This window comes from Phalacrocorax carbo, chromosome 3 (assembly GCF_963921805.1).
Source record: "Phalacrocorax carbo chromosome 3, bPhaCar2.1, whole genome shotgun sequence".
NCBI lineage: Eukaryota > Metazoa > Chordata > Aves > Suliformes > Phalacrocoracidae > Phalacrocorax > Phalacrocorax carbo.
Genome location: NC_087515.1, coordinates 912,621 through 927,142, shown reverse-complemented (window position 1 = coordinate 927,142; position 14,522 = coordinate 912,621). Strand labels below are relative to the sequence as shown.

Genomic DNA, 14,522 nt, shown 5'->3' with positions numbered 1-14,522 from the left:
TGCAATCTCCCAGCTGCCTTTGATCTACCTTGATGTATATGCAGTTGCGACTCTGCTCTGTTAAATGACGGCTCTTGTGTCTGGAGCATCACAGGCCCTTTTGAATCTCTCAAACAAGCTGGAATCATTTTGATCTTTTGTGTGTAGCGTGTGTATTGTGTTGGTGCTGTGAAATAATCACACAGGGGCAACGATGTAGGAGAATTAACTGTTGTATTAACAATCCCGCAATAAGCTCTAAAAATAAAGCTTTGGCTGATTTTAATAAGGAAGATCAAATAGGAGATATTTGTGACATTACTGGGCAAAGTAGTAAAATATAAGCATGTGTCAAGCTGCAATTTGAAGCTGTTGCCACAGTCAAAACAGGACTCGATCAGCTGTCAAAAGTTTCATACCATTTGCTGCATTTCATTTAAAGACGTGGCAGCCAGTACATAATTGCTTAAAGCGGGGATTTAAAAATATCCTAACTACTGTTGTGGAGGCATTTGTGAAGGAGATGCACAAAAAAAAAAAACCACCAGAGGTGATTTGTTTTGTGTCTTATACCACTGCATTCAGTAAGGATTTGGGACTGCAGCTGGAAAGCTAAAAAAGCGGGGGAAGTTTCATTACATTACAGCTACCTATGTTACGGAAGCTTGTCCCTTTACATAAGAGAAAGCTCATACTGTTTAAATCATACTCCTTCTCTGCAAGCCGTGAATGCCGTTAGCACACAGCCTCCCTCTTTGCAGATATACAAAAATTCCCAGACATCGAATATTAAATGTGGCCGAAGTTCAACCAAGTTACCAAACTGAGGCTTAAGTACTGGTAACAAGTAACAGTACTGAGTATGAACAGTGACAGAACTAATTATTAACTGAAGTAAAAAACTTTAAAATGTTAGCCTTCAAATGTCTGATGTTTTGTTAGTGTGCCATCAACACGCCCTTCCACTTTATTCAGAGCCAAGCCCTACGCTGCATTACCCTTCAACTTCTCGTTCAAATACATTTACTCGACTGTATTTTAACTCGGAGCCTCTGGGTTGAGTCCTGCAATATGTGAACGCCCTTAACTCTTGCTCACTTTGGTGAGATTTCATGACCCTCGGCATTTCCCAGGAGGTGCTCCAAGTATCCCAGGCTTAGCCCATAAAAATGTGCTCAAGAGGCTGCAACTCTGGTGGCTGCATCATTTTTCCCCTGGGTGTAGAGCAAGAAACCACTTGTTGCTGAGCTACAAATTGAGAGGTGACTCCTGTGGCAGACTGCACAAGAACCATTTTATCTTCAAGTAGTTCAGTAAAACAAGATCAGGCAGCTGGCGGCTACCGCTGCCACTGCCTGCTGCCTTGTCTCCCGTTGTCAAGAAGGGAGACACAGGAGGCTTCGTTATTCAGCCCTGCTGCGAGGTCCCGAGAAGGGATTTTTTTGCTCCGCTTCTCTCCGCGGTTCAAGCAAGCCCAGATCAAACATGAGAGTGTTAGTCACTTGGGCCCAGAGCCTCCGCCGTGCCGAGGACCGCCACACGCACAGCGTGGAGTGTGGGACTGCCAGCGGAGGACGACTGCCCGGGGCTCGGGTAGCTCAGACCTCTTGCGCAACTCGAAGCACTGCAAGGCACGCTAGGTCCAGCTGAAGGCAGGCGGTCGCACGGAGAAGTTGTGGACAAAGATCCCCACCGCTGCAGAAAGGTCTGGAAACTGTCCCTCGGCTGCCCCAGCTTCCCATGAAGGAAAAGGTCAATGCTGACAGGAAAGGGGGGAAGACAGATGTTTGTATTCTACCAAACCCCATCCATTTGTTGGGGTTCATCCTCCCAGGGCTAATCCTCTGTAGAATAGGACTCACACAACAGCACAGGGCTAGTGCTGCACACCGGGAGCCGGGCGTTAGTGCGACACAGCGGCCCATACTGGGAGGGATGGGGAACGAAGGCTGCCGCACACAGCGAAGCGCCTGGGGGGACAGGGAAGATGGAGCTAGGACGTCAGAAAGACCAGACTGGAAATTGCAGCTCTGCCAGACCAAGCCTGGAAAATGCTGCAAGATATCTTTTTAACAGGGAATAAAATCCTTGAATTATGTCTGAAGTGTTAGTCAAGGCTGCTAAGATGCAAGGAGACCTCTACATTGCAAAACGTTTGTATTCAGAAATCGACAAATTCAATCATGAAAGTTATCATCTGGCACACTGAGCGCACAATAACCGCACAGACCTCCGAGGAGAAATTTCAGGAGTATAAATGAAGTAAGGCCAGTTTCACTGCCTCGACTAATCCCCCGCCGTGACCCTTCGATATCCATTTACACATTTGCTTCTTCCCTAAAATAATTCCAAACTCAGCCCAGGCTCTAACAAAGAAAAAACCCAAACTAGTTTAACTTCAAAGGGCCTTTTAATCTCTCCTTTACTCTGATGAAATGGGCTTTTTGTACTGAAGATGCTGGCAGCAATAAGAAATGAAAAACCTCCGAGAAAATATTTTTCCCTCCACAAGGAAAATTAATATTAAGAGGAAAATACCAGACCAACAAGAGCCAAGTTAATAGAGGTGGCTCACTGAAAAATAGCAGAAAATGTTTGCTTTAGCCCAAATATCTTTTTGCTAAAGCACCTGTTGAACCTCTCTGTTTTAGTGTCAAGTGAAAAAAAGACTGCCAAACATTGGGGGTGGTGGGGGACACGATGGACACCCAGTTGCCAAAAAAAAGACAGACAGAAAAAAGACAAAGAAAACTACCAAAGCATCAGGGGGAAATAAAACCCCAACCAACGGACAAAACACACCCAAGCAGCAAGAGAGAAAAGCCCACCATCCAAATGCCAAGTTTTATCAGAAAAGCAAACACAATGCTGAGTGCAGCGGCCTCGGGGACACTGATACTCCGGCAGACCTTGTGAGAGGCTCGAAGCCGGTGCGCCTCCGTCCTGCACACGCGTTGCTGAGGCGGCACGCCACGCAACACAACTCCAGCATTTCTCTTTTGCAGGGGTGTGCTTATTAACCCTCGGAGAGAGAAGCGATGGAGCTTCTCCCCAGCAATACGTGAGGGTGCAGAGCCGCAGACCCATCTACCCATCTTTCAAAATCATATTTTGAAAACGTGTAAAAGCCTGGTGGTAGCGAGCGAGCCGGGCTGCTGGGCGGCACTGCCTCGGGTGTGACAGTCTCAGCTGGGTATCCCCCGTGATCGCACGCTTCCCTGCCAGTTCCCGCAGAAGCCTGGCAGCTCTGTCATTTTCTGCTGATTGTCTACTAGAAGTTGGGCGTCACGGAAGCATTCCCCGCCCTGGAAAGTCAGTATAAACTAAAACAATCCATTTGTCACACTAGAACTGGAGTAATAATATTGAATGTAAGTAATTACACTGCACATAGGACGACCTTTATTTTAGGATACAAAGATCTATACCGAGCTGCATTTAAGACCATTCTCTGTTTAGATATCATAGGCTGAAGAAAAAAAAAAAAAAATTCTTGCCTGGAGAAGCCTCTAACACAAAGACTGTATCACCGTGCTGTGATGAAACCGTGTCGGAAGAGCATAGGGCATTGCCGCAAAAATGAGCTCCCCATTTCCTCTGTGCTACAAAGGCAGTGAATTTAGGCCGGCGTTGCTGCCTCTCCCCACAAACCCTTCCTCACCCATATTCATAGAGCATCGCCACTGCAACATTACTATTTCAGCAACACCTGGATGTTCGGATTTAGGAAACAAAGCTCACAGAAATATCTGTAACATCAGAAAAACCTGCTGGAATTTGCAGCCAGCTTCGTACAGAAGTGCTCTGACCACGGGAAGAGCGGCAGGAGCGTAAAGCGGCCAGAGAGAGGCTGTTCCCGGGCGCCTCTCGGGCACGCCGTGCCCCTGCTCTCCCTGGATGCCCTGGTAAACGCCTCTCCCGAGCACTGCCAGCCCCAAACCCGGGGCGTCTCCCCCGAGCACCCCTCGGCACCGAAGCGGGCGGTGCCCCCAAAGCAGGGCCGGGCCGGTTTGCGGGGCGCGGGGGTTGCGCGGAGCCGGAGTGCCCCCCGATGGCCAGCCCGCTCGGCGCGGCAGCGGGCCCGGGCACGCATCGCCCCCGGCCTAGCGCGGAGGGCGAGTTATCAGCCGCCAACGTTTATTTGCATGTCATTACATCCGTGCTCAGTAAAGGCGGCTTTCGACTGAAAAACAGCCTTCGGAGACTGGACGGGATTGCTTCCAGAAGACGGGTTAATCAAAGTTTGAAATGCTTTACACCCTGTTTACGTCCTGGCAGGTTAAAATTGTTCTTTGGTTCTCAGTCAATAACACATCTTTGATCTCCAGATTATTTTGAAACAAGACAGCGCAAACAAGTCACAGGAAAATAAACTGCTTGCATCAAAAATTCGAATTACCCAGAAAGCTAGTGACCTCCACCGGCTGCATCCATCGCTACAGGACCGCGAAATGCCACACACATCGCCTGCTGCCCGCTCTCGCGGAGAGATTCAGTCCTGACTTCTGATACCTTTTCCCCCCAAGTAACCGTGTAATTTAACACGCTCTTTCCCACTGCAAAACACTAACTCTTCAAATGAAAGTTGCGTCTCCGTGCATGTAAATATTCCCTCGGTAAAGTAAGCGAAGCCAGGATAAAGTAGTTTTCTGGCTAAACGCGGAGCGGGACAATATCTGCGGGAGAAGAGGAAGCTCTGGCATGCACCTCAGAACAAAAGGGAACAAGTGGTCTTTACTCGGAGAGCAGCTTCCTATTAAGACTCACTCCTTCGTACATTATGCCTTTCATCCCCACTCAACCACAAAATGATTTTGCTGTAGGAAATACAATGGCAGAAAAAGATTTACATTGAAAGAATCTTTAATAATAAACTGTTGCAGATCTGCCTACTTCCCCGCGATTTATAATACAATAAACATCGGATTCTATTAAGTCTCATGCACTGAAGACATGCACTGAAAAACCGAATATGAAAGCCCTCAATTCTTCCCGTCTCCAGTACCATAATAGTGAAATGAGCATGTATAAATGTGCTAAGAGTATCTCTTTGCATCTTTTATAGCTTGTGTGTATTAATCTGTAAAGCTTATTAAGAAAGTCATTGCTATGCAAAGCAGCACCCAATCTCTTTCTCTTGCTTTTCAACAGAGCGCAGTGTTTAGCCAATAGGACCGGTCCCCGGCCCCTCATTCGGCATTCATAACATGCAACATTTACACAATGTATCTCTCAAAGGCTGCTGAATAGAAAGCCTTAATACTCATGTAAACAACTGCAAACCAATTACTTAATGAATCAGGCCCACACATAATGAGGTGCCAGACAAAGAGCTATAAATGCATTTTTGCGCCCGAGCCTCTGCTTTAAAGTAAAATCCCTCAGCTGTAGTTTGGGCTTAACTGGCACATCATAATTATTGTCTGGAGGACATCAGAGGAAGCCATTTTTTTATTTAGGTCCAGCAGGGTCTTTCGCGAGGTCACTCATCAGCTCAGTGACAAAACGGAGCAAAGAAGAATTTATAAAAAGTACCACGGCAGCGCCACACAGTTATGTTTATTCTCAAGTAGTGGGTTTCGAGACCACTTGTAAAAGCAATAAAGCCCGAGGAGTGACTGCGGTAAGCAGAGCGCTTACGTGTCGGCGGCGAAGGCCTCGCGCTTCGCCCTGGCCGCCCTCCCGTCCCTCCGTCTTCCTCACGGCTTTCGCCGCTCTCCGGCTTGGCGGAGTGGATGCCGGGCGGCCAAAAGCAAGGGTTGTTAATAAACTTCGGGTTTAGAAGGGCCAAACTATTTTTCACTCATTTAGAAAAAAAACCCCACGAACTTTAAGCCGTTATGATTTTTTTTTTTAAAGCGGCATCATCGTGTGCGTCAGCGCATGAATTGCACTTGCTTCGCAGCGCTGAAAGGCATGGAACTACAGGGCAGAATGAATTGTTTTTAAATCTATCACAAATAAGAATTTGAAAAAACGGCAAAAAAACGTACGCCGTATGAACAGCACCTGAAAAACGCAGCAGTCGCCAAACGCATTATTAGCGGGCATTTATACCCATTTTATTCGGACGCATAGCAGTGATCCTGGGAGCACGTTCTTCAGGGCCCGATCCTTCTCTTCCTGCTGACCTGGGCTTCAGCGAATGACTAAAATTTAGCATTTAAAAATTCATTTACAGAGGCACCCTTGCAATTCATAGCACTAGGTAGTATGACTTGGAACATAATTTTCAAACAAAGTTTCAGAAAATTTAAAAAGAAAAAAAAGAAGAAAAAAAGAGTTTGAACATAAGACTCTAAGAATTAATCCCGAACAACATCGCGAATGCCATTCATCAGTACCGTATTACAACTTGTATTTACGGTACTCAAAGACTTACAGAAATACTGGGATTTTAACACAAAGAGCAGAAGGACACTTGCAAAATCGGATAAAAGCAGCTAGAGAAAGATGGCGACGCCGTGCAAACAGGAGGAGTTAAAAATTTACCAAAATGCTGTGAAGTCTCTTGCTGAGCGCTACTGTCGGCAGTTCTCAGGCCGGGAGCCACGCCGCAGCCGCACCCACTTGCTGGGCTGTTCTAGTAAGAGCAGATAAGGATCTAAAGCCCAGCCAATATTTCACGAGATGGCTGTGTTATATCCGATTTTCTGCTGCTTCTTGACCACTAATTTGATTGCTGCTGTTTGATTACCGTTACATGCCAACGAAGAACACAAGGAACATCCAACAGAAGTGCTCAGGGACCCAAGCCAACTTTTTTATTTTTTTTATTTCCTTATGAAAAAAAACCAAACCCAAACTCAAACAAACCCCAAAAAACAAAACCAAACAAAAACCCCAAACCAAACAAAAACAAAAAAGAGCAAACGGCACCCTTTAGGTATATGTAAGATGATTAATTAAACATACTCAGTTTGGAAGCAAGACAGGCATGTTATAAATACCCCAGCATCAAACACTAAAAAAACCCCCGAACCCATGAGAAGTGTTATCCAGTTACAGCCAGTTTACATCTCGGATACACGGAGAAGAAACCCACCACTTTATTTCTTGGAGACTTTATGTTTTATGTCTGCCCCTTTCCTGACAACTCCTATTGTCTGGGCCCTGAGTAGCCCTACTGAGAGCAGCTGTACACGCTAATTTGTGGTTCACTGAGATGTCAATTGAGTCTTAAAATGAAAAAACAACAGCTGCAAAACAATACTTGGCTTTGGCACAAATATTTTCTAAGGTGTACTAAAGTTTAAGATGTTTTATTAGATAAACATAAATGTGAACCTTAACCTAGACCAAGTAAAAAAAATAAAATAATCGGAGCTTCAGCCATTTTCTCTTGGTGCTTCTCATTCTACAGAAGCATTTCGAATGTTAAAGGATTTAACAACTTTACCTTGAGAAGGGAGGAGTTCTTTCATTCGAAGAAGAACTAGTTTCTGAGTGCGTGTCTTGGCTTGCTTTTGCTTTGGAACTATTATTGCCACTGTCCCGACCTGTTAAGTAAAAACAGGAAAAACAGATTTTCAAATAATAATGGCTGGAGCCCACAGCAGTGTGCAGTCCCTGTCAGCAACACGCTCTTGCTTTCTCATAGATGCAACGAGGGCCACGCTCTTGGTTTGATGACAAAGTCGATAGGGGAGCGCGCACCACGCAGTTAACGGCATCTGCCTCAAGACTGTTTGCTCGCGGTTAGGTGGGAGCTAGGTAAAAACACAAGAAAACAAGACTCCCTCGCTATCAGTTAAGTTCTCCGATGATGATTTCTTGTGAGTAGTGACATTTGCACAAGTTTTACCTCATTTTAGAAAAAAAGAGAATCTCAATGTTTGCTCCAAGAGCAGTATTGCATCATGGCAGCTTTAAGCAAAACCTAAACGGGTCTTTTTACTTTTTTCTTCTATTACCCCTGAGTTCTCATTTACTTTAGTTAGTCAGGAAGCAAGGTTATTTTTATTCTCCTTCCCCTTAAATGTAGATATTTCAGAGAGTTACAGTTCTCTTAATATTATTTGATAGATCAGTATTTTCAACCTTTATCCTGAAACAGAGCTGCGTTTGGGAGACACAAATCTTGGGATTTTTATGACTTAAACAGCCAAACACCCAACTCTTTCAAAATCTTTTATCCACGCCTTCCTTTCCTTTCTCCCCACTCTGTGTATCTCATTTCCCTCCCGTAGAGATTTAAAATTGGGGGGGGGGGGGGGGGGGGGGGAAGAAGAGGTAAATTAATTCACTAAATTGTACAATTGCTCGTCTTTGTACTCATTTCCAAAGAACATGATGCTCAAGTACAAATCCCACTTTAAAAGGCTACTTTGCATATTTTATATATATATAGAGGGAGAGTACTGAACTTATAAACAAGCCTGAATTGTTACCAACTTCATTCCGACCCAGGACAATTCAGTATTTCTGTACATCTTGGACACTCCTACTTTCTAACTGGCTGTGTGCTTTACAGCCCACCCCAGCGGATCACACCGCTCTGCTCTCGGATTTCAGCGGCCGAGATCCTGCTCAGCCTCGGGCGCTTCCAGCAAAGAGGTGCAAGACGTCCGCTGGCACAGGAGGCGGCGGATCGCGGGCACAGGAGCTGCCCTGGCAGCGGCGTGCCGCTTTGCAGGAGCCTGACTGCTTCCAGAGAACGCATGAAGGAAAAAAGAAAAGTCAAGAATGGATGGGAAAAAATGAAAACAAGGGGGAAAAAGGGGGGGATGCCCCCCTTTCTCGTGATGTACACATGCAGAGGAGCAGAGACCTGCGGAGATCATGGAGGACGTCCTGGATGCAAGACTGATGGCAGCTCAGAGCTGCAGACTGAGCGACGTGGGCATGGACTGAGAAACCATGACCACAAAGGGATGAACGTTCATGCTTGTTTGTACACTACTTTGGGAATGCAAAAAAAAAAAAAGCTAATTTATTCTAATCGGGTCAGAACTCCCAGAAACTACTTTTCACTCCACAAGTAAAGCACTTAAACATAGGTGTATTTTTCAGGGGTCCTCCCGCTGGGATTCAAACTACAACACACAACGCAGCTGAGATTACGTGCTCACTTCTTGCCTGGGGATAGAGCAGGCTTTTCTCCAGGAGGGCATCCCTCTGCCTCGAGAAAGCCTTGCACAAAGCGAGTTGTGCCCGGCTAACAGAACCATAGGCCATAGACTCTGCAAACGTTCAAAATGCAGTTACGCGTGCCCTCAGACGTGGCTCCGGCGTGGCCAGGGTGCGCTCCTTGTGCGAAGGAGAACGTGAAGCAAACGCCTTCCGCACAAGTCATCAGCTCTAACCACCCTTCCCATTTCAGCCCTGCACGTGCAGTGGGACACATCCACCTCGTTACAGTCTGCGAATGGACTGGATGCTTCTCCCCCTTCCCAGGGGAGAGGGCTTCCAGAGCAGGTGGTGGCTTCAGAGGGTGCTGGCACGCCGGTTAAACGGCTGCATCTGATGTGTGCCTCTCAGCCTTTGCTTCAGGCTAAGCCTGGGAACCCCAGCCTGAGCAGTGACCCGATACCTAGCTTGCCGTTGACGGGTCCCCCGCAGCAGGGACGTATCTGCAAACACAGGAAAGTGCTTCTACCTGTGCAGAGTAACTGTCTGTGTTGCTGTTAAAGGCTCTTCCCATCCCTCAGGGCAGCTTCATGGAGCCCGTCTTTGATCCAGGCATACTCGCCATACCTTTCGAGCTGGCACTTCAAAGTCTGGGTCTTTGCCAGCTCTACCAACATGCGAGCTGGGCCACTGTTGTCGTGCAGCTCTCCTTATGGCTTTTGCACACGTGCCAGCCTCAAAAGAGCATTCCCCCATGCCTTCCGTGCCTGTGCTGGCTCCCCTCCCTTCACTACATCAAACAGTAGCACAAACTACTTGTTCGTCACCTTTAAGACCCTTCAGAGCCCAGCTTTGCCCTACCTGTCAATTACTATACAATGCTGGGCTATCAGTCCCCACTTCTGCCTTCGTTACACCAGGCTGCCTTGCCAATTAATCCAGTTGTTTCCCTTGAGCATCTTTTTGCTGACTTACATCCTATGTGCCCTACAGAAATGGGAGATCCTGCTAGGAACTCCTAAGCCCAGCAGCTCACCTCCCTGGAAAGCCTGCCGTGGCAATTCACCCGGGTTGTGGCACCCACAAAGCGCCTGACAACACGCAAGCAGTCAGTGTGCAGCGGCTGCTGCTTTGTGTGCTGAGCAGTCACCTGGCTCTTACCTCCTCTTCCCCACTCATTGCTTAATCCCCGTGCCTTCAACAACACGTCCGCCTTGTAAGCTGGCGGAAAGGAAGAGTCTCGGTTACAGACGTGCAGCACCAACAACAAAACCAGCCCAACCTGGGCGCACGGCAATACTTGCTTCACCCTTGTGAGAAAGCACCAGCCACTGGCGCAACGTGCAGGGCAGAGAAGGGAAGGTACAAGAAATATGCTGCTGGGAGGGAAAACTGTTAAGCACTTTGCTCCTGATAGAGCTGCATCGTGCCAGAAAACCCTTATGCAGATCAGTGTATTTCCTTCATAAAACAGATCGCCACGTTTAAGGTTAAATGCAACTTAGTTCAAAAAGACGCTTTTATTCTGGGGCGCACGTGTGTTTCTGTTGTTTGCTTTGCCAGAAGCATCTCCCTCGCCGTGCAGTAACAGCAAGGGCAGTCTCCCTGTCGCAGGCTGGGGACAGTGAGAGGCGTGTGGTGCTGAAACACAAATACACGTTTTGCCCTGACTGTGCAGCAGAACACGATAACCCTGGCGAGAAAGATGCATCAAGTGGAGAAGAGGGGAAAAAAACCCGGAAAGAAAGATGTGTTCAGAGCACAACGGCAGCGTGCAGACTGAAACCCTTGGATAAAAGAATTGCCAGCGCCACAGAAATCATTCAGGGGGGAGCAGCGGCACTGGGAAGCAGAAGCGGAGGCAGGAGGAGGGCTGCGGGCTGTGACAATGCTGCTCTGCTCCTGATGGCCGTCTCTCAACACCTCCTGGGCTGTACACAGGCTTGCTAAAAAGCACCTCTCCCTTCCCATCCGAATTTGGTAAATTCTTGATACAACGGGTAAGAGACAGATGCCATCTGCTTGACGTTCTCTTCCCAAGCGGCTTTTGGAAGGAGGGGCCTCACCACAGCACCAGCTCTTGTATTCCAGCGACACCCCAGAAGCAAGATAGGCGTGCAGGGGTGATGCTGTCTGGATGGGGTACTGCAAGCGTTTGCTCAGTCTGAAGGGCCCGCCCGTACTGCACGGCCACAACAGAAGAAGCTTGTTAAAACTCCATCTTTAAACTCAAACTGGGATGTTAATAATGGGAAGTTCTCAATCCAGCCGTCTGAGCAATACTGCGGCAGAATTGGGGCTGGCGTGTCCCAGGCGACACAGCTGTCCTCGCACCTTTTTCCCCTGTGCACTGTTCCTTCCACTCAGAACCAGCAAAGGATCCACAGTACCACTATTAATTAACACTCTTCAACTTTGAATAAATTGTGCAGTTGGCATGGGTCAAGGCAGCCTTCATGTCAGGTTTACAATTTTGTTCTGAACAAAATGGGTGTAGTTTTCTTCATTAGCCAACAATTCCGGGTAAAAAACCGCCACCGTTGCATAATGAACCACTATTATTTTGTTCTGCGGAACAGTTGAGGTGATCTTTAACCCAGAACATAGCGTACCAGCACAGAACTGAAAAGATATTTTCTGCATGCGTCCCTCCTGTGGCCGAGGTTGAAGCACCTATCAATTCATAGCCAAACATCTCAGCGGCTAAGAAGTGATGTAGTTTTCTGCAGATGAAAAGATGGAACGCTCTTGGCCTCGTACCTGCAATGTTTATATCTTGCCAATTGTATTACCTCTCTCGCAGAGGAAGAAGCTCACACTTTTTGAACATCAAAACCAGCATTAAAGCCCCTGACTGCAGCTAGAGTCCCAGCACAGAGAAGTCATCTGCAGACACCAAGTCATCTTTCTATGGACAACCTCCAAGTGCTTGACTCCGCCTGTCTGGAAGAGGGAAACCTAATTCACAAGGCTGCTGGTTTTTGGAATGCAGACTGGGAAAACAGAAATACCAGTGTGTTCACCCACAGCCTGAACGGTTTGTGAGAAAAACTGAAGTCTTCGACCTAAGCAACAAGGCACGTAAGCAAGCAGTAGGAATAGCGTAGTAGGTGATGCTCTACCAGGAAAGGAACAAAAGCACGTTGTTTGCCACTCAGAAGCTGTGAAGAGCTATCACCCATTATGTCCAATAACAATCAATAATTTCGTATGCAAACGGGGGTGGTTGGGGGGCAAACAGACCCCAGTGCTTTCGCAGACTCAGCCCAGACACGTGTCTGCATCTCCCCTCCGTACGCAAGTGAGAGCCCACACCAAAAGGAACTTTGCTTTTTCTCTGTACATTTATCAACAATAAAATAGTTAGCAGCTTGGGTATTTCAGCTGTCACTAGACTTCAAAGTCACTAATGCCTTGAAAGGAATTTTATCAGGATCAGCGGAGCCCACAAGCTGTGTAGTTTTACAGTTACCGCGGCAATAGTTATTGCATCCGCATTCAGAAGTCCTGGCAGGTCTGGGCTGCTGTACTGCTTGGTCCCGTACCGACACAGAGAACTGAATCATTCCTGCCCAGAGGAACTTGACATCGGAACAAGCTCCTCCACCACATTAACACTAATTACTGCGCTTGCTGATAATCTACAAAGAGCTATGGCGGATTAAAGGTGTGCTGTCAGCTGCCGTGCCTCGCAGAGGCTGCGCACACCGCTGCCTTGGGACCAGAGGCGTGAGTGCCGGCTGCATACGGGCTTGTAAACGCAGCGATTTCCCTCGCGATAGCACAAAAAACTTGCATACAGAGAGCAGAGAAAGGCTACCTGCAAATGTGATAGATGGATGTGCTTTTTCAGGAGCAAACAGATGGGAAAAATTGCCAAAATAAAACCTGAGCAGAACACTGCAGTAACCAGTATCCAGAAGTAGGTCAAATACTAACAAATATCTTCCCCCTTCCCTTAAATGGGGGGGAAAAGGCTAAATACTCTTACAATAAGATACCACGGTACGATGCTATCCTGTCAAGAGCAGACACTGGGGTGACCAGTGGAGTCAGGGAATCCCCGTGGGGCAAGCCATCCAGTGAGGATACTTCTAGAAGCTGCTGCCTCTGTTTAAAGTTCGAAGAACAATTTTCACGCAGAATTCATAACTATAAAAAGACTCTGAGGTTTTTCAGGAACTTAAGTGGAGCAGCGTAAAAATATCACCTCCTGGAGTACATAATCCAAACTAATTTAAGCAAAACGTACGATCTTTACGCTGTCCCAAGGTCAGGCCCCGCCAGCAGCAGCAATTAATCACGTACAGATGAACTTTTTCGTAACAGCAGCTGCAAATGGGTTGATATCAAATGAAGCGAAAAGTTGGGCAGACTTATTAACGCCTTTATTAGCGCACTCCAAGTGGAACCTCGGGAACCTTTTAACTTCAAGCTCAAAGGAGGACCTCACCGGGAAGGACGTGTGGGCGTGGGAAAAGTGCTGGCAGGATTATTGGCTCATTAAAGGTGACCTAAAAAGGAAAGCAGAATTGGATTTGCGTTCTTCCACGTTCCCTTATGATACACAAAGAAAGGTTAAATTTTTTTTCTCTTCTGAAGAGAGTTTTTCCTCCTTATTTCTACATTAGAGGTTTTATACCTGGAGAGTAGCTGGAAGGTGACATTCAAGACGTTGTGAAAGCAAAGCCTGATGAGCGGAAAAGTAACGCCGTTTTTATTCAAATGCTTTATAGCTTTAACGTCTGTTTAAATCACAGACATAAATGAAGGGTAGGGAGAGAATCTGGTTTTGTTAAAGATTTAACCAACCTCCCCCTTCAATAAAATCAGCAGTTCCCTACTCATAAATGAGACTCTTAAACAGTCATCCAGCAAAACAAAAAATAACGGATTTTTATCCTTTCTTTTTAATCTCGCGTTATTCACCTGCCTCAGGAACAGCAAAAGCACTGAACAATATATTTGCATGTCTTCCCAAGATAAAAAACAAAGCACCCATGAAGAAACTGAGAACGAGTCCACATATCCTCCCCTCTATCCTCATGTAACCTGGCATAAAATGAGATTGCTATTAACAGCTAACTCCTCTCTGGGCGAGACCATACACAAAACGCAATCCTTTTACAGACAATTATCACAACACGGCCTTCCGCAAGCTTAGGACAGGGTGCTAAGAAAGAAACCATCTTTAGGCTACGAGCCACGTTCCCCTGCGCCCCCAGTTGACTGTGGGTTTGAGAAGCTCACGTGTCCTGCCACGGATGGGAACAGCCCAGCAGAGGTTTCAGTCCAAGCCGAGCTCCGAGTGAAGTCAGCCCTCGCAGGGGCAGTTTCAGGTACCAGCACAGGCTGTCTCTAAGGGACATGTGACACCCCATCCCAGCTATGACTCTAAGCCCTCTTCCCCAAAGCCACGCAGCCATCTCCTTCCTCCCCTACAGGCATTGCAGAAAAAAATATAAATTATTTCT

General features: G+C 46.9%; 1 protein-coding gene across 15 annotated transcripts in view; it reads right to left on the bottom strand.

Annotated features, from left to right (window-relative positions):
* Positions 1 to 14,522, bottom strand: part of KIZ (kizuna centrosomal protein) — a 169,588-nt gene that overhangs the window by 2,565 nt on the left and 152,501 nt on the right. For 10 of the 15 annotated variants that reach the window (XM_064445516.1, XM_064445517.1, XM_064445519.1 and 7 more), the window contains one exon: positions 7,379 to 7,478. The exons of 1 other annotated variant lie outside the window; for it this stretch is intronic. In XM_064445516.1, the coding sequence (XP_064301586.1) occupies positions 7,379 to 7,478 (100 nt within the window). Of the gene's footprint in view, positions 1 to 28; positions 167 to 6,471; positions 6,563 to 7,378; positions 7,479 to 14,522 lie in introns of all 15 variants that reach the window. 4 more of the 15 variants (XM_064445521.1, XM_064445511.1, XM_064445513.1 and 1 more) reach the window with 2 other exon arrangements.